This window comes from Penaeus vannamei, chromosome 7, assembly GCF_042767895.1.
Source record: "Penaeus vannamei isolate JL-2024 chromosome 7, ASM4276789v1, whole genome shotgun sequence".
Lineage (NCBI taxonomy): Eukaryota > Metazoa > Arthropoda > Malacostraca > Decapoda > Penaeidae > Penaeus > Penaeus vannamei.
Genome location: NC_091555.1, coordinates 6290430 through 6315429, shown reverse-complemented (window position 1 = coordinate 6315429; position 25000 = coordinate 6290430). Strand labels below are relative to the sequence as shown.

Here is a 25000-nt window from a genome sequence, read left to right as displayed (position 1 = left end):
TTTTCACCCCCTCCCCCTCCAATTTCTTTCTGTTCCCCTTCCTTTCCCTTATGTAAAAACCTTGGTCTGATATGTAAGTAGAACCTTCTATATTCATTGAGGCTGAAGCTCTAGCAATGTAGATTAGCTTTTCTTCCGGTCCGGTAAGAGTTATCGATGGGGAGGAGTGGTAAGAGGGTAAAGGAAAGCGATAGAGAGAGAATGGGAGGTGAATGGGAGGAAACGAGAGAAAGAGAAATGCATAGACACAAAACGAGAGAAATGTATAGTCACAGCACGAGAGAGAGAGGGGGGGGTGAAAGGGAGGGAACGAGAGAAAGACAAATGCATAGACACAAAATGAGAGAAAGAGAAGTGCCTAGACACAACACGAGAAAAAGAGGAATGCATAGACACAGAGACACAAAGACAGGTACAGTTAAACAAAAAGACAAAGACAGAGCCAAAAAAGAAGACACAGAGAGATAGACAGAGTAGAAAAGGCGTAGATGAGAATATCTTCACAAAACAAAGAGATGTATTTCACCTGTTTCGAGTATATGAAGACAGTCATTACCATTCATACCTTTTCTACATTTGTCAACATGAATACGATTCAGATAGACAAGCAAATAGACGAACAGACAGACAAACAGATAATAAAAGACTTCAGTTATCAAAGGACCTTTAAAAGACGATCAAAAACGAACGAAAAGATAAAACGAGAAATGAGAGGAGGAGAAGAAAGAAGAAAAAGGACTTTTAAAGGACCATGAAAAACGAACGCAAAGATAAAACAAGAAATAAAGGACATATTCAGAGAGAAAGGACCTTTAAAAGACGAACGAAAAGATAAAACAAGAAATGAGAGAAGAAGAAAGGAGAAAAAAGAACCTTCAAAAGACCATTAAAACGAACAAAAAAAAAAAAAAAAAAAAACAAGAAATAAAGGACATATGCAGAGAGAAAGGGGAACTTTAAAAGACGAACGAAGAGATAAAACAATAAATGAAGGACATAGGAAGGTCAGGAAGAGAAAGAAGAAAGGTAACGACGCCTTATACTTGGGCTTCTCCTAATTACCTTTTACATTAGGATTACCTGTCTTTGATGTCGTGCTTTCCCGTCTGGTATTTGTGTGTATGTTTGTGTGAGGCTAACCATTGGCTTCGTCGTTGTGTTAGTGATGGTAATGGTGGTGATTGGTGATGATGATGGTGGTGATTGGTGATGATGGTGGTGGTGGTGGTGATTGGTGATGATGATGGTGGTGGTTGTGATGATGGTGGTGGTTGTGATGATGGTGGTGGTGGTGGTGATTGGTGATGATGATGGTGGTGATTGGTGATGATGGTGGTGGTGGTGGTGATTGGTGATGATGATGGTGGTGGTTGTGATGATGGTGGTGGTGGTGGTGATTGGTGATGATGATGATAAGGAGGAGGATGGTGATGATGATTATGATGATGATGGTGATGATGATGATTGTTGATGATGATGGTGGTGATGGTGGGGGTGGGGGTGGTGATGATGATGGTAATGATGACGATGATGGTGATGATTGTTGATGATGGTGATGATGATTGTTGATGATGGTGATGATGAGGATGAGGATGATTGTTGATGATGGTGGTGGTGATGATGGTGGTGGTGGTGGTGATGGTAATGATGATGATGGTGATGATGATGATTGTTGATGATGGTGGTGGTGATGATGGTGGTGGTGATGATGATGGTGAAGATGATGCCAGTGATATAAGTGGTAGCAATAACAACGAATTTAACAAACATAATGATAGAAGTAATGGTGGTGTTAATAGTAGCTATATTAGCAAGGATAATTATAACCAAGTTAGTATTACTGTTTTTGTTATCATTATTATTACCATTATTATCCTTAACATTATCGTTACTATCACTAATAACGATAACAATAATAATTTGTTTTATCATTATAATTATTATCATTATCATCAATATTATTATTATTATTATTATTATTATTATTATTATTATTATCATTATTATTACTGTTATTATTATAATAGTTATTATCACTAATATTAGTATCAATAATATGAAAATTTTTCTTTTTTTATGTAACCAGCACTTATGTACGACGCTTAAGTATATATATGAAAAGACTGAGGACATAAAATCCTTTCATTTTGATACTAAAGAGTAACTGGATTTCCTATGAAATGGGGTTATTATTGACAATAAAACTAACTCACTCACTCACTCACTCACTCACTCTCTCTCTCTCTCTCTCTCTCTCTCTCTCTCTCTCTCTCTCTCTCTCTCTCTCTCTCTCTCTCTCTCTCTCTCTCTCTCTCTCTCTCTCGTTATCTTCAGTATTACTTTGGTCATTATAATCATTCTCATTTTCTTATTATCATTATTATTATTATTGCCGTTATCATTATTGTCATTATTACCATCATCATCATTATCATTATCATTATCATTATCATTATCATTATTTCTATCATAACTGATATTATCAATATTATTACTACTATTATCTTTAGTATTAGTATCATTGTTTCAATGTTATCATCATTATCATTAATATCATTACCATTATTGTTGTTATTATAATTATCATCCTCATTGCTATCATTTGTATTACTTTTGTTATTATTATCATTATCATTATCGTTATTATTATCACTGATATTATTATCATTACTATCACTATTACTATCGTTGTTTTTGCCAATGTCATTGTTATCATCATCTTTATTACTTTTATCGTTGGTGGTGGTGGTGGTGATATTGTTATTATCATTATCATAATAATAATTATTATTATTTGTATCATTAGTACATTACCATTATCATTGATTTTATTAGCATTATTACCATCATCGTTATCCATAGTATAATTGTAATCATCATCATCATTATGAAAATAATGATAATGACAATGTTATAAAATGCTAGAAACAATGATAATAATAATGATGATAATAATAATGATGATAGTAATCATGATAATCATAATGATAACCATAACAATAATTCCAGCAAAAACAACAACGACAACAATAACAATAATGATAATGATAACTTTATATAATAGTAATAAAGTAATAATAACAGTAATGATAATGATGATAATAATAATGAGAAGAACAAGAATTAGAACAAGAAAAAGGAACAACAACAATTATAATGCTAGTGATATTCATAATAATAATAACAATGATGATGATAATAATAATAATAATAATAATGATAATAATAATAATAATAATAATAATAATAATAGTAATAATAATAACAATAATAATAATAATAATAACAAAGATAATAATAATAGTAATGATGATGATGATAATAATAATGATAATAATAATAATAATAATAATAATAATAATAATAATAATAATAATAATAATAATAATAATGATAATAATAATAATAATAATAATAATAATAATAATAATAATAATAATGATAATAATAATAATAATAACAATAATGATAATAATTATAATAATACTATCGATAATAACATGATATCAATACTAATAATGATCATAGTAATAACAATATAAACCATAACAATAATGATAATAGTCACATAATGATAATGATGATGATAATAATGATAATAATAATAATAATAATAATAATAATAATAATGATAATAATAATAATAATAATAATAATAATAATAATAATAATAATAATAATAATAATAATAATATTGATAACAGTAATATCAATAGTAATGATAAAAATGATAGTAATGATAATGATGATTATAACAATCATAATTATAATGATGATAAGAATAACAAAAAGATTTCATCACAATTAAAATGATAATAGCAATGATTATTGCAACAACAACAATACCAACAAAAACAGCAGTAACAATAATGATATCAATAATGTTAATAATGATGATAGTAATAATAGCAATACTAATATTTATAATAATAACAACAACAATAACAATAATGATAATAGAAACATTAAAGACAATAATGATAATGATAATAATGCCATAAATGATAACAATAATAGCGTAGATAATAATTGTGATAACAATGATAATGATGACAAAAATGATAATAACAAAAATCATCATCATCACCACCACCACCATCATCATCATCATCATCACCATCATCATAGTCATCAACATCATCATCAACATTATCATCATCATAGTCATCATCACCATCATCATCATCATTCATCATCATGGCCATCATCATCATAATCATCATCATAAGAGTGGCAATAATGATCATATAAGTTTTTCCAAAACCATTACCAATAATGATAGCAATAAAGATAGCAATTAATATCCAAACTGGAAACAGCTTCACTAATATAGAATTCAGAAACGTTTATATCTTATTATATCTTATAATAAAAACAAACAAACAAACAAAAAGATCTTTGAGCTAAAACCCTCACACCAAGAATTACATCCCAAAAATTAATAATAATGAAGAAAAAGAAAGAAAAAAGGAAATAGAAAAAGAAGAAAAAAAAATCCAATTCGTTTCTTTTCTCTCTCTCTCTCTCTCTCTCTCTCTTTCTCTCTCTCTCTCTCTCTCTCTCTCTCTCTTTATCTCTCTCTCTCTCTTTATCTCTCTCTCTCTCTCTCTCTCTCTCTCTCTCTCTCCCTGCGGCCTGGAGGCGAGTGCCCGAAATCCGTGGAATCTGTAGGAGGTGGCAGATCTTAAGAAACAGGATTTATCTCCATAGGTCCTTGTGCACGTCCGGGAACTGCCTGGCTGGCTGATCATGCCCCGATAAATGATTGATTCTTAGGTCCCCCCCTTTTTATCTCTACTCTCTCTTTCTCTCTCTCTTTCTCTGTATGTCTGTCTCTCTCTGTGTATCTCTGTATGTCTGTCTCTGTCTCTGTCTATGTCTCTGTATCTCTCTCTCTGTCTCTCTGTCTGTCTCTCTCTCTGTCTGTCTCTGTCTCTGTCTCTTTCTCTCTTTCTCTCTTTCTCTCTCTCTCTCTCTCTCTCTCTCTCTCTCTCTCTCTTTCTTTCTCTCTGTATCTCTCTCTCTGTCTCTCTGTCTGTCTCTCTCTCTGTCTGTCTCTGTCTCTGTCTCTTTCTCTCTTTCTCTCTTTCTCTCTCTCCCTCTCCTTCTCTACTTCCATATCACACCTAAGGATTTGTTATAAAGATGAGAATGTTAGAATGACCATATGAAGAGGCGTTATGAATCAAGTGTTTTATAATTAATCTTTATCTGTTCATGTGTCTTCCACGTTTATATTATTCTTTATTTATTCATATTACATTTTCACAGGAGAATTTCTCAAATGACTTGAAACACCTCAAGCCTTAACATTCAGATAATTCTTAATGATACCGAACTCGACATTGCTCCTAAATGGAAGAACTACATAAGAAAAAAAATGGGAGACAGACACCTTATTGATAAATATATATTTTGATGTCTCCCATGTCTATTCGTGTAAATATTTATATCTGAATACCATAAAGATATATCCCTTATGAACAACAGACACGGTCCTCACATACGTCTTCAAATTGCGTAAGGTTCAATTAGTGAAATGTGGTGGTAAATTCCGTAGACTTATCCTCTCATCCTGTTAACGACGTCATCGCAATGAATACATAACATCAACTTAAAGACAAAGGTATAGCGTTATAATGGCCATAAGAACGCAAAGAATAAAGAGCATTCCTAAGGGTATAATGATAACAATGATAACGCTAAGAAATGGCACCAACGTATCATTGCGAAGGTTTATATGTGAATTATGGTCTGCTACGTGGGTGATCGAGGGAATAAAACAGCAAGTACAAGACAGAGGAGGCGATAAGGTGGCACCACAGTGACAGAAGGCCCCTCGAGTGACGTGACGGCTCAGGACGACTAAGCCCCCAAGGAACGACTTAGGAAGTGAGGAGGCGGACACAGAAGAAGGCCGGGGTGGGGGGAGGGGCAGGTAGTGGGAGGGGGAGTAGGGAGAGTGTGGGGGGTGAAGAACGGTGAGTGGGAGGGGGCTGAGGGTGGGGAATAGAGGAAGGAGGGAAGGGGGAGTAAAAGAGGGCAAGTGGGAGGGTACAGAGCGAGTGGGAGCGAGAGAGTAGACAGAGGAGGAAGAGAGAAAACAGGAATAAGAGAGCGATTGGCGGGGGACGTACAGGAAGAATGAGTAGGGGAAGTGGGGAGGGAGGAGGAAAAGGTGGTTAACGAAGGGTTTGGCGGAGGACACAGAAGAAAGGAAGAGGGATGGGGAGCCACTCGAGGTTCCCTTTCTACTTTACTGAGCACCAATAAGATCTTTCTTCTCAGTATTGGGACTCTCCTTTTGCTAATGAGAAATGGCGATGAAAGGCGAGATACTGCATCTACAGAGAGCAATGAAATTAATGCAAACACGCGAACACATGTACACATAGAGGCACAAACACAATCGACATACATAGGTCCACACACACACAGGTACAAACACATACCACACACATAGGTCCACAGAAACACACACACACACAGGTACAAACACACACCACACACATAGGTCGACACAAACACACACACAGAGGTACAAACACACACCACACACATAGGTCGACACAAACACACACACAGAGGTACAAACACACACATAGGTCCACACAAACACACACACAGAGGTACAAACACACACATAGGTCGACACAAACACACACACAGAGGTACAAACACACACATAGGTCCACACAAACACACACACAGAGGTACAAACACACCCATAGGTCGACACAAACACACACACAGAGGTACAAACACACACATAGGTCCACACAAACACACACACAGAGGTACAAACACACACCACACACATAGGTCCACACAAACACACACACAGAGGTACAAACACACACATAGGTCGACACAAACACACACACAGAGGTACAAACACACACATAGGTCGACACAAACACACACACAGAGGTACAAACACACACATAGGTCCACACAAACACACACACAGAGGTACAAACACACATAGGTCGACACAAACACACACAGAGAGGTACAAACACACACCACACACATAGGTCCACACAAGCAAACGAACATTTTCACATATGCATACATTGTGTACATTACTCACATAATAATCCCCAATCCCACCAACATAAGAAAACTCACCCTACCAACACATAAATAAATAAAAATGAAAGAGAAAGAAAACAAAACCCACGATTATTCCCCGCAAATAACAGGGTCACCTCTGTACAACCATTAGCTGTTGCCATCGAATGTGCATCTCTTTCCTGCTCCCCAAGCAACTTATGGGCGAGGCTAAGGGTGATGATGCCGTATATAATGGACGGCTGGTGACAACCATTCTTTATCGGTTGCCTTTTCTTGCTTTGTTTCTTTTCTTTCTTTTTCTTCTCCGTCTTTTGCCCTGTTCGCTTATCATTTTTGTCATTTTGTTCGCTAACTTGGTCTCTATGACTTGTTCTGCATGTGTATCTGTATGCATCTGTGGCTTCTGTGCACATACAGATGCGTCTATACTAACATTAAAACAAAAAGATTCATTCACCTATGTACATACATACGTGCATATATATATATATATATATATATATATATATATATATATATATATATATATATATATATATATGATACACTCACACACATACAAACAAACAAACACGCATACAGGCATCATATTATAAATCTATCAGAATCCTACTCTATATTAATATCCTTATTTCCATTATTTCATCATTATTATCATTATTGCTCTTGTTCTTGTTACTATCGTCATCATTATCATCATCATTATCACTTATTATTACTATTGATTTTGGAATGAGGGAGAGGCAGAGTGGGAAAGGGAAAGGTAGAGAGAGAGAATGAGGGAAAGGAAATGAGAGAGAGATGAGAACTGAAGCAGAGGAGAGAAGCAGTGGAGATGAGAATGTTAAAATGACCATGGAAAAAAAGCCTTATGAATTAAGTGTCTTAGGATTAATATTCTTTATCTGTGTATGTGTCTTCCACGTTTATATAATTATTAATTGATTCCTACTACAGTTTCACAGGAGATTTTATCAAGTGACTTAACATCGAGCTTTAACATTCAGATAATTCTTAGTGATACCGAACTCTGCTTTTACTCTATCGATATGGATGGAGAGGGAAGAGGAAGGGAGAGACAGAGAGAGAGAAGGGAGAAGGGAGAAGGGAGAAGGGGAGAGGAGGTTAGAAGAGAACCCTCAGAGTTCACAATGGTCCGTTTACATTGGAAATAAGTGCCATGACAGTCAACAAGAGCGAAGGGAAAATATTTAGTCATAAGCAGTTGTATTTGGCTTCCTCAAAAAGTGCACAGACAGTCAGACGGAAAAAAAGTTATAAGTATTGGACATTGACGTGCGTGTGTGTGCGTTTTCCACAAAGAAACGTGTACGTTCTGCATATTTGAATATACATCGACCACCTTCCCCTGTAGGTTCCTTTCAGGATCCTAATCAGTGGGAGAAAGTGCTGAGTCATCGCTACAGGACAATAGACGTCACCGCCCCCCCCCCCCCCCCCAGTGGCAAAGTTGGCGCTGGCGATTTCAGGTAAAACGAGACGCAAGGAAAACGGTATTAAGGGGGTGGGGGGAAGGGGGGGGCGCTATTACCTTTTGTCACGTTTTCATGAATGTAATTTCGGTTGTTTATCTTTCCTCGACAAAAGTAAATAAATAAATAAAAGATAAAAATAAAAAATAAAATAAGTTGTAGATTTTATTTAAATCTTTGGTTTCTTTAAAGATTAGGTTGTAGGTTTTTCTGTGTCGAGTGATTAGGTAGATATTCAGACAATTACTGATGTTACAATTTAATAAAGTGAGTTCTGTCTCAAACTGATGTATATTATCAAAATACTGAGACACTGATGAATAGGGAATGGACAAGTTGTATCTGCTTCTTCTCTCTCTCTCACTATCACTATCACTATCACACACATACACACACACACTCGCACACACATACACACATGTATATATGTATAGATGTATACATACATACATACATACATACATATACACGCACACACACACACACACGCATACGCACACACACACACACACACACAGACACACACACATACACACACACACACACACACACACACACACACACACACACACACACACACACACACACACACACACACACACATATATATATATATATATATATATATATATATATATATATATACATATATATATATATATGAATATATGTGTGTGTGTATGTGTATACACACACAGACACAAAACACAACACACAACACACACACACACGCACACGTGTGTGTGTGTGTGTGTGTGTGTGTGTGTGTGTGTGTGTGTGTGTGTGTGTGTGTGTGTGTGTGTGTGTGCGTGTGTGTGTACGAGCATGTGTGTGCATATGTGTGAGTGGGCGATTGGGTCCAGGTCCGCGGATGAACATGCAGCCCCGTTTCCCTAAACCTGGATATTTGTCGATGAACAATAAGTTGCTGATTTGGTGCTGATGTGACAGAGCGAGAGAAAGAGAAAGAGAGAGAGAGAGAGAGAGAGAAAAAGAGAGAGAACAATAGACGGATTACGAGTGTGTGGGGGGAGATAATTCCCCTACCCCCCCCCATCACCCCTACTCCCCCTACAACCTCATTTCACCCCCTACCCACCCCCAACCTAGTCCTATCCAACCCCCCCCCCACTCTCAGTCTTTCCACCCTTCTGCACTTGCCTATAACCCATCTTAACCTGCCCTAAATTGCCACCCTCCCCAACCCTCCCTCACCCTACCAACCCACCTCCCCTACTGCCTCCTACTCCCTCCTCCCTCCTCCCTCCTCCTCCCCCTACCACCCACCTCCCCTACTTCCTACTAGTCCCTCCCTCTCCCCCCTCCCCAAACATTACCCTCACCCTACCACCTTCTGCCCCTACCTCCTTACTTCCTACTATTCCCTCCCCCTCCCCCCTCCCCAAACATTACCCTCACCCTACCACCCACCTTCCCTACCACCTACTCCCCCCTCTCCCCTCCCCAAAAATCACCCTCACCCTACCAACCCTCCTCCCCTACCTCCTTCTACTCCCTTCCCCTCCCCTCCCCCTCCCCAAACATTACCTTCACCTTACCACCCTCCTCCCCTATTTCTTCCCTACTCCCCTCCCCCCCCCCTCCCCTTCCCCAACCTTCCCTCACCCTACCAACCCTCCCCCCCTACCTCCTAATCCTGCCTCCTCCTCCCCCCTCCCCTTCCCCAACCCTCCCTCACCCTACCACCCTCCTCCCTACCTACCTCCTAATCCTCCCACCCCCTCCCCCCTCCCCAAACATTACCCTCACCCTACCACCCTCCCTCCCCTACCTCCTACACCCCCTTCCTCCTCCTCTCCTCCCCAAACATTACCCTCACCCTCCCTCACCCTCCCCCAACCCTCCCTCACCCTCCCTCACCCTCCTTAACCCTCCCCCTCCCCAACCCACCTCCCCTACCTCCTAATCCTCCCTTCCCCTCCCTCTCCTCCCCAACCCATCTCCCCTACCTCCTAATCCTCCCTTCCCCTCCCTCTCCCCCTCTTCCCCACCCATCCCCTGTCGTCCTCCCCCCCCCCCCCCCCCGCCAGGCGAGACGAGGGAAATCTTGCATCAGCATCTTTCGCCTTCAGATGCCTGTGACGTCATGCTTCTGTTCTCTCTCGTCTTTCCTTCACAGATTTTGATTTTAGGGAAATTTCTTTATTTTATATATCTTTATATATTTATATATCTTTATATATATCTTTATATATATATATATATATATATATATATATATTTCTTTTTTTATATATCTTTTCATGTCTAAGGGAAGAGATTTGTAAATTAGAGGACTATACATGTGAAATAGAGATATGAGAATATTATTCAATAAACTAATTATCGGTTTATCTATCTATCTATGCGTATATAGATACACATACACACATACACATACGCACACACATACACACACACACACACACACACACACACACACACACACACACACACACACACATATATATATATATATATATATATATATATATATATATATATATATATATATACATATAACTGCATATCAAAAAAAAAAAAATCTAAATAATAACAATAGGCTTACATCCTCTTCACATGAGGACGAAGATAATGATGGTGATGATGATTAGGAGGAGGAGGACAATGATGATAAAAATAATTCTAATGGTGATGAGGATGGTGATAATGATAATGATGATGGTGAGGATGATGAAGATAAAAATAATACTAATGATGATGATGGTGGTGATGATGATAATGATGATAATGAGGATAAGGATGAGGATTATGAAGATAAAAATGATACTAATGATGATGATGATGATGATGATGATGATAAAAATAAGTATAATGATGATGATGATAGTGGCGGTGACAGCGAAGAAAAAAAGATATTATAGTAATGTTAATAATCTTATAATAATAAGCATGATGATAATAATAGTTATAGTAGAAATAATAATAACATTGATAATGAAAGTAACAATGATGACAATGATGATGATGATGATGATAATAACAACAACAATAAAGATGATAATAATAATAATGGTAATGATAACAACAACAACATCAATAATAATAATGATAACAATAATGATGACAATAATAATAATAATAATAATAATAATAATAATAATAATAATAATAATAATAATAATAATAATAATAATAATAATAATGATAACATCAATAATAATGATAATAAGAACGATGATAATGATGATAACAATAATGATAGTAATAACAGCAACAAAAACAATGATAATAATAATAGTAATAACAATAATAACAACACTGATAATAACAGTTATGATATGATAATAAATGAAACGATAATAGCAATGATAATAATGATAACAGAACAAGAACAGTAACAAAAATAATAATGATGATGATACTAGCACTAGTACTACTAACAATAATGATAATAATCATAATGATGAGGATGATAATGATAAAGATGATACTAATGAACTTTCCTCTCTCTCTCTCTCTCACACACACATACACTCTCTCTATCTTTCTTTCTCTCTCTCTCTCTCTCTCTCTAAATCTCTCTCTCTCTCTCTCTCTCTCTCTCTCTCTATATATATATATATATATATATATATATATATATATATATATATACATATATATACATATATATATATATATATATATATATATATATATATATATATATATATATTACAATCTCACCCCCCCTCTTTCTTTCTTTCTTTCTTTCTTTATCTCTCTCTCTCTCTCTCTCTCTCTCTCTCTCTCTCTCTCTCTCTATATATATATATATATATATATATATATATATATATATATATATATATATCACCCTCTCACCCCCCCCCCCCCTTTCTCTCTTTTTCTCTCTCTGTCTCTGTCTCTCTCTCTTTTTCTCTCTCTCGCTCTCTCTCTGTTTCTGTCTCTGGCTGTCTGTCTCGCTCTCTCGCTCGCTCTCTCTCTTTTTCTCTCTTTTTCTCTCTCTCGTTCTGTCTCTGTCTCTGCCTCTGTCTGTCTGTCTGTCTCTCTCTCTCTCTCTCTCTCTCTCTCTCTTTCTCTCTTTTTCTCTCTCTCGCTCTCTCTCTGTCTCTGTCTGTCTCTGTCTGTCTCTGTCTCTGTCTCTGTCTCTGTCTCTGTCTCTGTCTCTGTCTCTGTCTCTGTCTCTGTCTCTGTCTCTGTCTCTGTCTCTGTCTCTGTCTCTCTCTCTCTCTCTCTCTCTCTCTCTCTCTCTATCTATCTCTCTCTCTCTCTCTCTCTCTCTCTCTCTGCCATTACATTCCTCCGACGATTTATAAATGCCCTTTATTGTTACCCTTCAGTACAAAAGAGAATATGTAATGCTATTGTTTCTTTACTCTTTTCATAGTTTGTCCTCTTACCTGATGCCTGGCGAGCGACAGCGAAGTAATTATACCTTTCTCATTTACTAGAAATTTTGTCCCTCTTTCGTTCTCTTGGTTTGTTTTACGGATTTTAATTTCTTTTTTTTTATCGGAGGAGACGCTCCGTACTCGGAACTCTGGCGAAGAAAGAAGAAAAACCGTTTTTCTCTTCTCTCTCTGTATTTTCTTTTGTTTCTGATTAATTCTGTTTTTCGGTTTGTTGTAGTTCCTTTGTTCTGGTTTGCTTGCTCCTGGCGGCACTGGAAGAGGCAGAAGAAGACTGATGCACTGTCAAGTGTTTCATCGGTGATTCCAACACTGGCGCTGGTTCTTTGGTTCTTTTCCCGCCTTGCCGTTGGCACTGCCAGGCTTCGAAGTCGACGCTTTTAATGCTAAAGCTGTAAATACGTAGACACTGTAGCAGATGGGGCTTCCGACTGTGCCATTGACACGACCGCTCCACTGTGGCACTCCGACAGGTGACTCAGCCTCGTGCAACGGAGAAGGTCGGGTGTGTCTGCACTCCGCGACGGCCCGGGACCTACTGAGAGCTAGACGTCTGACCCTTTCGGTTGATGGAGGCGATAGCATGACCTTCCTGCCTTCTCTCTCTCCGCCCCCTCTTTCTTATCTTCCCGTTGCTACGCTCCTTTCCCCTTTGTTCCCCTCTCTCTTCTAGTCGTTCCCCACCACTTCTCCTTTCCATCTTCTCTCGTTTCTTTTTCTTTCATTCCCATTTTTCTCATTTCGTCACTTCCCATCCCCTTTCCCCTCTCTTTTCATTGTTCAGCGCCTTTTTTTCTCTCTTTGCACCTCGTTTCTTTCTCTCTAATTATCCCCTCTTCTTTTCGCTCCACATATTAAATCTTCTCATTTCCTTTCTTCTATCCTCTCACACCACTCCCCTTATCTCTCTCTTCGTCTCTCCTTCCTTCCCGTGTGTCTAGTTTTTGCTCGCTCCATCTACCATTCTCTTCTTTCTTCCCCACTTACCTCTTCGTTCGATTCTCAACTTTCCTATCCCTCTTCTTCCATTCCCTTGTTTTTATCCATTTTGGTCATCATTCAACATACTTTTATTCATTTTTTCTTAGCTCTATTACTTTTGATATCATATTCAAATAAAATGTAGCGTATTTTTGAGACCGTTTGTCATTGTATAAAGATAAGAATTACTTTTATTTCCATCATTTGTTTTCCTCTATGTAGGTCCCATTCCTTTTCCGTAAAAATATATTCCAGTCCCTTATTTTTAACATCTTTCATTCCCTTTCTCAATAACCCTTAATATTTTTCTACTTTTGTTATCCCGTTAAGTTATTTTCCTCTATCTCTGTTAATTACAAGTACAATCCATTTTCTCACAAATTTCTACTATATCTTTTCATTGTCCATATTTCTCCTAGAAATAATTAGAATCCATAAATTAACATATAAATTAGCACATACAATCAAATCTTTCTTATGGTTGTTGTTATTGTTACTATTTCAATCTTTCTGTATTATCGGTGGTGGTGATAATGGTAGTAGTAGTGGTGATAGTAATAATTATGATGATGGAGGAGGAGGAGGAGGAGGAGGAGGAGGAGGAGGAGGAGGAGGAGGAGGAGGTGGAGGTGGAGGAGGTGAAGGTGGTGGTGGAGTAATGGTGGAGGTGGTGGTGGTAGCAGTAGAAGTAGGAGTAGGAGTAATAATAGTAACATTTTTAATAATAATAGTAGCAGGAGTAGCAACAACATTAATCATAGCGTTGTAATGATAGTTGTAGCAGTAGTATTGGTAGTATCAGTTATAGCTGAAACAGACATAGTAGTAGTAATAGTAGTAGTACTAGCAGCAGCATTAGTTGTATTAACAATAGCAATAGCAGTATAATAATAATAATAATAATAAGAAGAAGAAGAATGAGAAGAAGAATGAGAATGAGAATGAGAAGAAGGAGAATGAGAATGAGAATGAGAAGGGGTAGAAGGAGGAGAAGGAGAAGGTAAAGGAGAAGGAGAAGAAGAAGTAGAAGAAGTATTAGTAGTCAGTGTTGTTAATATTTTTGTTGTTGCTGTTGATGTTGTTCTTGTTATTGTAGTAGTAACAGTAGTAATAACAGGAGTAGTAGTAGTAGTAGTAATAGAAGTCAATGTATCAGTAAATTATTATTTTTTGGCAAATTAAGCTTATGGAAGAGAGATATAACAACTAAATATCAATATATTCAAAATACATACATGAGGATTGAAAAACTCGATGTAATCTCAATATATTTTACTCAAAGTTATCATACTGTAAAAAGAGTATTGTCTATAAAAAAACTGCTCTACAAAATACTGGCTGCTGTTTGGAAGAAATCTGAGCATTTATTATTCACAAACTTATTCTTAACAAAACAATTGAGTAATAAAGTGAATTCATGAACTTAAATCATTTCATATCCCATCTGCAACACACATTTCTAAATATAGAATAGAAACAAAAACAATTCAAACTTTATTTAAAGAATAAACTCTGTGTAGCATTAAGTGTGGTAATGCAATATCAATCACTATACAACCTAAAGAGAACTCACACATACCGACCACCCTGTAGAGTGCACACTGCAGATGAATTCAGTCAAAAATAACCACCTTCAAACAATCACAAAAATGCAGACCAAAACTTCGCTAAATATCATAGACACGGCACATTGTATGAGTGTGCAGCAGTGATTCCATACTCTGTTCATATAAAAAATATACATTTCTTTACAAAGAAGAGAATTCACAGAGCTACCTGCTGACCCCACATATAGTGTAGATATTTTTTCCGTAACGACATTTTTGTCCAAAAGTAAAACAATACCAATATGATTTGCCGCCAACACATTTCACTAAACTTTCAATAGTGCATACAAAATATGACTAGTCAACCAATTTCTTCATGTGTAAAGAATTTTCACACACTCCACAACAGCTGAAAAATCCACAGAAAAGTATCAATTCTGGTAAGCTAACTCATCAAATTAAATTGTAAAGTCAAGAAAATAACTAATGAAATAATATAAACTTAAACCCAGTAATAAAGCAACTAGATTGCACCTTTCAGCACAACAGCACAAGCTCAGATCTAATTATTTCCTTTGCAATGGCACAGCATTCATAATCACCGACATTGTACTCTATGTTTGAATATTGTTCTGAGAGCTTAAAACATAGCAATGCAATGCAATCAGAGCCAAAAGGAGAAAATATGGCACTGGATAGCAGTCATAAAGCTAATGGCACTAAAATTAAACAGAAATCTCATGGTAACTGACGGGAAAAAAGAAAACGTGATTTTGTTAGATTATCATGAATGAAGTCCTAGCCAGCAGAGAGAGGTAGTTCTTTTATAAGCTGTCCTTAAAATGATATTCTTTCATTATATCCCATGGATATGAACATGGGGGTGGGGGGTGGGGGAAGAAAGAGGAAGAAAGATGGGAGAAGTAGTAAAAATGTGAGAAAATGGGAAGGGAGGGAGGGGGAGAAGTGGGAGAGGGAGAAGGAGAAAAATGTGAAGGTGAAGACAGGGAAAAATAAGGAGGAGAAGAACGGAGGGAGAAAGCGAGGGAGGGAGCGAGGAGGAAGGAGGGAGGAGGGAGGAGGGAGGAGGGAGGAGGGAGGAGGGAGGAGGGAGGGGAGAGGGGAGAGGGGAAAGGGGGAGAGGGGAAAGGGGGAGAGGGGTGGAGAGAGAGAGAGAGAGAGAGAGAGAGAGAGAGAGAGAGAGAGAGAGAGAGAGAGAGAGAGAGAGAGAGAGAGAGAGAGAGAGAGAGAGAGAGAGAGAGAGAGAGAGAGAGAGCCAACCTTGTTCTTTGTAGTTTTTCACCTTTAATGTGACAAATCAGAGGTGCTCATCAACTGCAATCATAAACATGCATAATCAATTGTACAAAAGGAGAAAGTCTTATCATATAGGGAGCACCATAAATGTGGTCTAGTTTACTATCACCAGTTCATCAACAGACTACTGTACCTCGTTCCACATCAAAAATCATTTTCACTTGGAAAGAAATTATTTTGAAAGCTTCCAAAGAACAAGAATAATCAAATCACACAATTTAAAAATTATATATAAATGAATAATAAAATATATAAACAAAGTAAAGGAACTACAGTATCACCAGTTATCAACATACAGCTTACCACAATCTTGATTCCAACTATAACCAAAGATATTTGTCACAAATATCACAACAAGGGGAATGTAACTTAAGGATTACATAAAAGCAAAATCTCACTGTTAAACACAGTTCTTGCCTGTATACTTCTGCACCTTTTCCTATTTTCAAAATATATTTCAAAAGCATGCTTAACAATCTACGGTAACTTTCTTTTTGTAAATAATATAAAAGAATAAAGTATAGTCCAGGTGAAATAGTAATATTCAAAAATATATATATTCATATAAATATACTATGGCCAATATCCATGTAATCAAAAATTGATCTCAGTTTTAAAACAAACGTAGACATGGTAACTTAGCAGTAACTTTCAACCACTCTCTTCAGCATATTCTATTCTTATAGATATGCCTTCTTGGATACAATAGCTGTAACTTTCAACCTTCAGTATACTCAATACTGACATATAAACCTTAGTTACAACTGCAGTAACTTCAGAACATCCTCTTCATTTCACTTTAGACAGACACATAAATCTTCTTCAGATGAAGGAAATAAGCAATAAACACCCAAAGACTAGCTCCCCAAAGGTTCATAATGAGGTGATATACGTGGTATTGGCCCACTGGCTGCCACGAGAAGGGGAGCAGCGAGCCACAAATCTCATGCCCGACGTAAAGGACGATCGAGTTCATTCCTGGGGAGAGAAAGGGTAGTAGAGAGATAAGTTTCCGGATACCGATCATGTTTTGCATTAATTTTTTAATTTGTTTCTGTCTTTTTACAGATATTTTCTGATTTCTTCAGTCTTTCATGGGAAAACCATTTTGAGACTAGCTCCCGATCAACACAAACAAAATTGATAACCACTAACCAGCATATCTGAGAGGGTTTCCACTCCACCATTGCCATTTGTCAATCACAACATAAAAGAATGAGAGAAGGAAGAAGGCAAAGCAAGCTGTGGTTAAGACATATGAGAAAGACCAAAGATTTTTATTCACTGGAATGAGGCCCCCTTCTTTCCTCCAGCCGCAGAAACATCCAGCTAACATTCCCTGGAAGGAGTGTGTATGTTAATTATATCATTTTACGAGAAAAGTAATCAAAACAGGTTACCATTCTTTCACTTCACGTTACCCTCTACCATACACAAAATTTTCATAACTAGTTTTGCATTAAATATTTTTGCACAATCATCAAATTACATTAAAGGAAAAGTACACATAACAATCAAATATTTCAGGGTCTGGCTGCAAAAGTGAGAAATAACATACAAGATAAAACAACATCAGTATCACAACTTACTGTCACAACACCCCAAACAATCCACCTCTTAATGCGAGAATTATGGTCCTGATAAGTTACAATGATGCGGCCAGCTGCTACACCAAACTGAACCTGTGAAGAAAAATAGTTCATCATTCTAATAACTATTTTTTTTCCCCTTCCTTCTCTTCTGTTCAGTCTGTATGCTACTAATATTTTGAAAAAAACTAAAAATCTATGCTTTTCACATTTTATTAGAAACATACCAAGAGCCACTAAGTGTAATAATAGTAGGTCACTAACTACATCTGAAGTAATATATATATATATATATATATATATATATATATATATATATATATATATATATATATATATATATATATATATATATATATATATATAATTCTTTACTGAAGACAAGACATAAATAATACTTGGTCTAAAATGCAAATACCTATAACGTCTAGTCATGAGAGTCTTTCATATCTCCTTAAAAGACCCAGAAATAACACACTTACCATTAACACCGAAGTAAGAGCTCCCAGAATGCCCTCAGGATCGTAAGGGGTGTCACCACTGTATATCACTTGGCAAGTAGGTCTGGGGTAAACATGAGAAACTCCAAGCACCATTCTGTCTATATAACCAGCAGCACCACCTGTACAGTTTGCATATTTTCCTCCTTCATGCAGACCCCCAGGACCCAGATAGCCACTGCAAAAAACATATAAAATTGATGTTTGAATAAATATGCTTTTATCTGTTTAATTTATATACATTACAGCCCATACTTCATGAATGCTGAATATAAAACACTTTTTTAAATGTCTATAGAATGGCAAAAACATTCTACCATGTTGAAAGAAAGATAGACAAATAACAGCAACCAAACCAAGTTTATTAGAAAAGTGAGATTTGGTTCCCTTATTGTGAATTTTCCTGCTATTCCAAATTACTTTTGAAAAAAGTCTCTTACGTGGGACATCCAGGAACTTTCAAGCTAAAGGTGATGATTATCTGAACTGCGACAAGAACAATAGTTAAAAACCACTGAAGCCAAGATCTGACCAAGTCCCTCACCGGCCAGTACCAAACATACTGAAATTATAAATACATGAACATACTCATTAGCCTATTTTTATTGAGCATGAAGTTAACAGACTAATGCTATCAAATAAACCAAAAAAATTTAATCAATTTTCTAATGTCTTCATATATCTATATCCATATCTCTCTCTCCCTATATATACATATATTTCACCTTATCTTACTTTCTCCCCTAAATCCTTTTCATACCTGTGGTGATTCCTGTGGGTCCATCAAATACACCTCCATAACAGCAGTAATAAAATAGCATATAGCAAAGCGCTGCAGCACGCCAAGAATGCGGAAGGTTGGCAAGTAGTTGTGACCATCACTGAAAAACAATGCAAGAGCAAATCTTTTTAGAATACGTTACTTGGGCATCTATCCCTCCTATGCAAAGTCTTTTTTTTCTGAAGATTTAGAGAGGTAATAATTAATGCAAACAAATTAGATGCAAACTTCATCCAATAATTTGTCAATTAAGAAGAAAATAAACCCAAACGAAAAAACTGAAGTTGAACCACATTATCCTCACATACTTTCCTGCTTTACATGCTTTAAATTCTCACCTGTTGACAATAATGCCAAGAGCGAAGAGAATGAGGCATCTCTTCAGAATCCTCATCACCATGACATGTCTCTTGGTGGCGCGTCTCAGTTGTGAACGCACGGAGAAGACAAGGCTGACACCCATAATCCAGAGGAACCTATGGTGAATAAGAGAGAGAAAGAGAAGACACTTGATTGCATATTCTTAATCAAGAGAATGTGAAATATCATGAAATAAAATGAGTAGGTTTAATATTGCCAGGCTTAATGATCAAGGAGAGGTTGGGTACTCCACCAAATATTTGAAGCTATGATCTAAAAACATTCAAAAGCCAAGTGACACAGATAATTCTACGATCTCTTTCATATATATATATCTAAAAGGCTATCTGCTCCCCACTTTTCCCAAGAGTCTGGATCTGTTATTCCCCTAGATACTTCATGAAGTGTTTAGCCACACTAAATGCATATCCTAAATGAAGGAACTATGCCATCTAAAGATAGAGAAAATCATTGCATACAATCTTAGCAGGTCCTATATGACAATCACAGTGCTAAATGTAAGAATATCTGATTCAAATGTACTGATCTACAATTTCAGATCAGAGACTAAACATCAATAGTATGAACTAAAAAAATACACAGGTCATCCTAGACATTTCATTAAAGTTTGAATCTAATATTGATTTACAACAACATGAGTCTAATACTCATCAACTAGGGGTCATGAGAAATTAATATAGTTTAAGAGGGAGTCGTAACAGTCAAATTTCTATCTGAACCTTACCATGGGAAGACCAAATCAGCAACAGTAAGGCCATTCCAACGGGCATGTTTGAAGAAATAGTATTTTCCTCCACCATAATTCACAAATATCATAACTACAATTGCCAGTCTGAAAATCAAAAAATAATAAAGAAACCAATTGGTACAAAAACATTGCACACTTTATCAATACATATGATTATGAGACCATACATGTATCATATCTTCCAGGTATCAAATATCATCACTGGTAAATTGTTCTCTCTTCTGGCAGAAAAAAAAAATACATATACATATAAATATATGTGAATGAAAAATATAATAAATAAATAAAAATACATTATTTCAATATACAAGATATCCACTGGTCAGCATGAGTGCTAACATTCAAAGTTGATCAAAGCCGGATCTGATGAAACCACCAAAGATAATTTCAATTGTAGTAATATCAATGAACACCTTAGAGACTGACTTTTTATGAAATTATCTTGCCCCCCCCCCCCAAAAAAAAGAAGACAATTATAGCAATGGTGATGAAAAATTCCTACTTTAGACAATTTTTCTTAAAATACTATCTAATATTGGTGATTAGATGGGAACATAACTAATCAAAACTAAGAAATCACAAGCTAAACGTCAAGTAATATCAAGAGGGGTTTCCTTACCTGTTATATCTTTGATGTGACCAACAACAAATAGATAAATAATAAAAATATAAACCTCAAAAAAACAAGCTGAATTAAGATACAAAAAACACATTAAAAAAACATGTGACATATTCTTGGACCTACCAAAGGAGATCAGCGATAATACTTATCTCCAATCAAATCAACATAAAAATGGGATAAAAAGGTCATTAGGATATTCTTAGAACAAAATATGATACCTGAAAAACTAACATTGGGACATATAAACAAGATAATTCTTCAACAAAACCATTTTCTCATTCATTTTGAATCTGAAAATAATACCTACTAAACAACACCAAACAGACATCACAGTACCCTCTAAATGTGTCCAGTGACAGCAAACGGCCTCCAGCCCTGCGGGAGTCTGGGACAACAACAGAGGCTGATGACAGGATGGGAGAAGCATCGGATGAGGTTGATGCTTGGGTGTTTGTGGGAGGAGACAGGGTGTAAGAAGCCGAGGATGACGCTGCAGATTCCTGTCGAGGTGAGAGGAGGGGAGAGCGCTCGCTTGTCCCACTGGAAGACTGGAAAGTGTGTGGAGATGGAATAAATTAAAGTAAGTCATACATTATGAGCCATGGTGATTACCACTGATAATAAAATGTTACGATGAAAATTATAATAACGATGATACTACAATTCTGAGAACAAGAATTTCTTTAATTCTGATACATACCTTCTAATGCATAAATAAGCAGTACATTTAAGACACATAGGTTATTAAGGCTGTTATCTATCTATATGGTTGTAAATTTGTACAAATGCATAGTAGCTGTTCAGGACCAAAATTACTGATCAACCAGCAATAAAATCAATTTGTTAATACAAGCCTTATTTTCTTAAAAAATAGTACTTAACTTGATAAATTCACAAATAGCTTTTCTGGTTAACCAATCAAGCACAGTTTAGAATAGTGATGGGAAGGTCTATTAGCCCTACCACATGGAGCAGTTGTTTTCCTCCTATAATTACTTTTGACTTTCCTGCACTTTGCTATTGGCTTCCATTTCACATAGGAGCAATATATATTATATATAATCAAAAAAAAAAAATGCTTTGTCGTTACTTGATCATACAGATGCACACGTTCTTTTGTATGTTCGAGGTCTGTGCTACAGTCACTGGGTTACTACTAATAAGCTGCAACATAAAGATAATACAGCTATGATTGATGTAAAATCTTGATCATATTAATGCCAAAAACATCAACTAAATATAATTTAGTACTGAGAAAGCTGATTATCAAAATTTTCAAAATTAATTACCATAAAACATTATTGCCTATAAACTCCAAGATACAGGGCATACAAAAGCTAACCATAAATAAATAAGTTTAAAAAATAAAAAAAGTATACTTTCCTAAGCAAATGCTTTAAATCTCATGCATTACTTCCCTGTCTGTACAACCATAGGTCATCTTGTGAAATGTGTTAAAAACATAACCCAAAAAGCTACTTGTCAAGTATATTCTTCTGTTACAACTCTCACAATGTTTCTTGGGTGATAATTCATCTTCGAATTGAGAGAAAAAAAGAAAGAAAACATGTAACACAACTATTATTTTCTATTGTACATGTGAATCCTAGGAAAATGAAGGAACCCACAGTTTATCTAATCACCTCAAATGGATAAGTAGAAGAGTCCATTCGCCTCATAAGCAGCTTTCCACACTGCCAGATGAAGGCCAGCATCGCGAAGAAGATGGTAGCAATGAGCAGTGCTGTCACAAAGAAAGGATATTCAAGTGATTGACCGAAGTTGTTAAGTAACAATGTAACTTCATAAAAATTTGAGAAAAAGGGGAGGGAGGAGGAGGGGGAGGAGGGGGAGGAGGAAGGGGAGGAGGAGGAGGGGGAGAAGGAGGAGGAGGAGTGGTAGAAGGAGGAGGGAGGAGGAAGAGGAGGAGGAGGAGGGAGGAAGAGGAGGGGAGGAGGAGGAGGGAGGAGGAGGAGGAGGAGGAGGAGGAGGAGGAGGAGGAGGAGGAGGAGCAGTAGAAGGAGGAGGGAGGAGGAAGAGGAGGTGGAGGAGGAGGAGGAGGAGGAGGAGGAGGAGGAGGAGGAGGGGAGGAGGAGGAAGAGGAAGAGGAGGGAGGAGGGAGGAGGAGGGGAGGAGGGAGGAGGAGGAGGGAGGAGGAGGAGGAGGAGGAGGAGGAGGAGGAGGAGGAGGAGGAGGAGGAGGAGGAGGAGGAGGAGGAGGAGGGGGTGAGGGGGAGGGGGGGGGAGGGAGGGGGAGGAGGGGGAGGGAGAGGAGGGGGAGGAGGAGGAGGAGGGGGAGGAGGGGGAGGGGGAGGAGGTGGAGGAGGAGAAGAAGGAGGAGGAGGAGGAGGAGAGAATGATGATGAAGAAGAAGAAGAAGAAGATGGAAGAGGAGGAGGATAAGAAGAAGGAAAAAGAGGAAAAGGATATGGAAAAGGAAAAGAGAAAGAAGAAAAACCTAATTCATACATAAAGAAGAAGAAAGGAATAAAAAGAATACCAATAAGAAGACTGGCTAAAAAAAATCTTTCTACAAGATAGATACTATACATGAATATCAGTTTTGAAAAGTCTGAAAATGTTGTCAATGAAACACACAACAAACAAATAGAGCAAATAATCTGATACTTACGAAGATATTCATTGTGTGGCAGAGATAGAACCTTAATACTGGTAATAGATTTTGTACTAAATCCGAGCCTATAGCCTCCATATTCTCCAAAATGATAAGTAGAACTGAAAATTTAAAAATAAAAGAAATTAATTCATTATATTACATTGGTAAAAAGATTTTCTCATTAATAAATATTCACATAGAAATTAAGTAGCACGAAAATACATTTTAAGTTTAAGATTCAACTAACCTGTGCACATCTGTCCCATCTGCTGTTCGAATATAAAGCTGTGTTGGGTATGTACTGTTTACGACCAGATCTTGCGTGCTGTTAGCATCGAGAGTAAGGTATTTCCATGGTGGACACTGTAGAAGTAGCCAAAATCAATTTACGATATAAAAAAAACACAATTAAATAACCAAGAAGAATTCAGCAAGGAAAACAAGTAATCTCAAAAACACATTCTTAAAAACAAAGATTCCGCAAGATAAATCACCTAGGTCTGAAAAAAATCTTTAGACAAAATTCTTCGGACAGAGAAATTTCTCCAACTTATACAAACATATAATATCCCAATATCAAAAGGAAAGTAATCTCTGTTAGATCCACACCTTCTCAACAATACAAAATACACAAATAAATTATAATAATCGCACAACCTTACCGTGTAGCATTCCTCTGCCTGTGCCCAGAGCTGTAACTGTGTCTTGGCATCCAAATTCTCCACTGTCAGACAAGCCTCGTCCAGTTGGAGGCGAGTGCGTTCATCTCCCGAGCCGCAGCTGGGAGTGGAAGTGCCAAGCAGTGCCATGGCAGTTGTTCTTAATGCATGGGTTAGTTCCTCATCGGCACCAATATACTGCAACAAATCAAACGAGTCTGGAAAGGGCATCCTGAATGTTAGTGTTTTATCTATCTAAGGCTGATAGGTGAGCAGAGATAACGTGACTGAAAGATAAATGATGAGGAAGTCG

At 36.9% G+C, this 25000-nt stretch overlaps 2 protein-coding genes across 5 annotated transcripts in view; both read right to left on the bottom strand.

Annotated features, from left to right (window-relative positions):
- LOC113825451 (glycine receptor subunit alpha-2) overlaps window positions 1–14110 on the bottom strand; it is a 50637-nt gene extending 36527 nt beyond the window's left edge. The window contains exon 1 of the mRNA XM_070123460.1: window positions 12938–14110. The gene's annotated coding sequence lies outside the window, so the exon portion shown is untranslated. The remainder of the gene's footprint in view (window positions 1–12937) is intronic.
- A 1074-nt stretch (window positions 14111–15184) lies between these two features.
- The window catches only part of LOC113811195 (heparan-alpha-glucosaminide N-acetyltransferase), a 13453-nt gene continuing 3637 nt past the window's right edge, over window positions 15185–25000 (bottom strand). For 2 of the 4 annotated variants that reach the window (XM_027362875.2, XM_027362876.2), the window contains exons 2-14: window positions 24691–24905; window positions 24276–24391; window positions 24044–24147; window positions 23056–23156; window positions 21749–21960; window positions 20767–20874; window positions 20000–20137; window positions 19641–19761; window positions 19321–19442; window positions 18863–19058; window positions 18381–18473; window positions 17947–18130; window positions 15185–17769 (exon numbers count right to left, since the gene is read on the bottom strand). In XM_027362875.2, the coding sequence (XP_027218676.2) occupies window positions 17591–17769; window positions 17947–18130; window positions 18381–18473; window positions 18863–19058; window positions 19321–19442; window positions 19641–19761; window positions 20000–20137; window positions 20767–20874; window positions 21749–21960; window positions 23056–23156; window positions 24044–24147; window positions 24276–24391; window positions 24691–24905 (1889 nt within the window). In that variant the 3' untranslated portion in view covers window positions 15185–17590. The remainder of the gene's footprint in view (window positions 17770–17946; window positions 18131–18380; window positions 18474–18862; window positions 19059–19320; window positions 19443–19640; window positions 19762–19999; window positions 20138–20766; window positions 20875–21748; window positions 21961–23055; window positions 23157–24043; window positions 24148–24275; window positions 24392–24690; window positions 24906–25000) is intronic. The other 2 variants (XM_027362877.2, XM_027362878.2) reach the window with 1 other exon arrangement.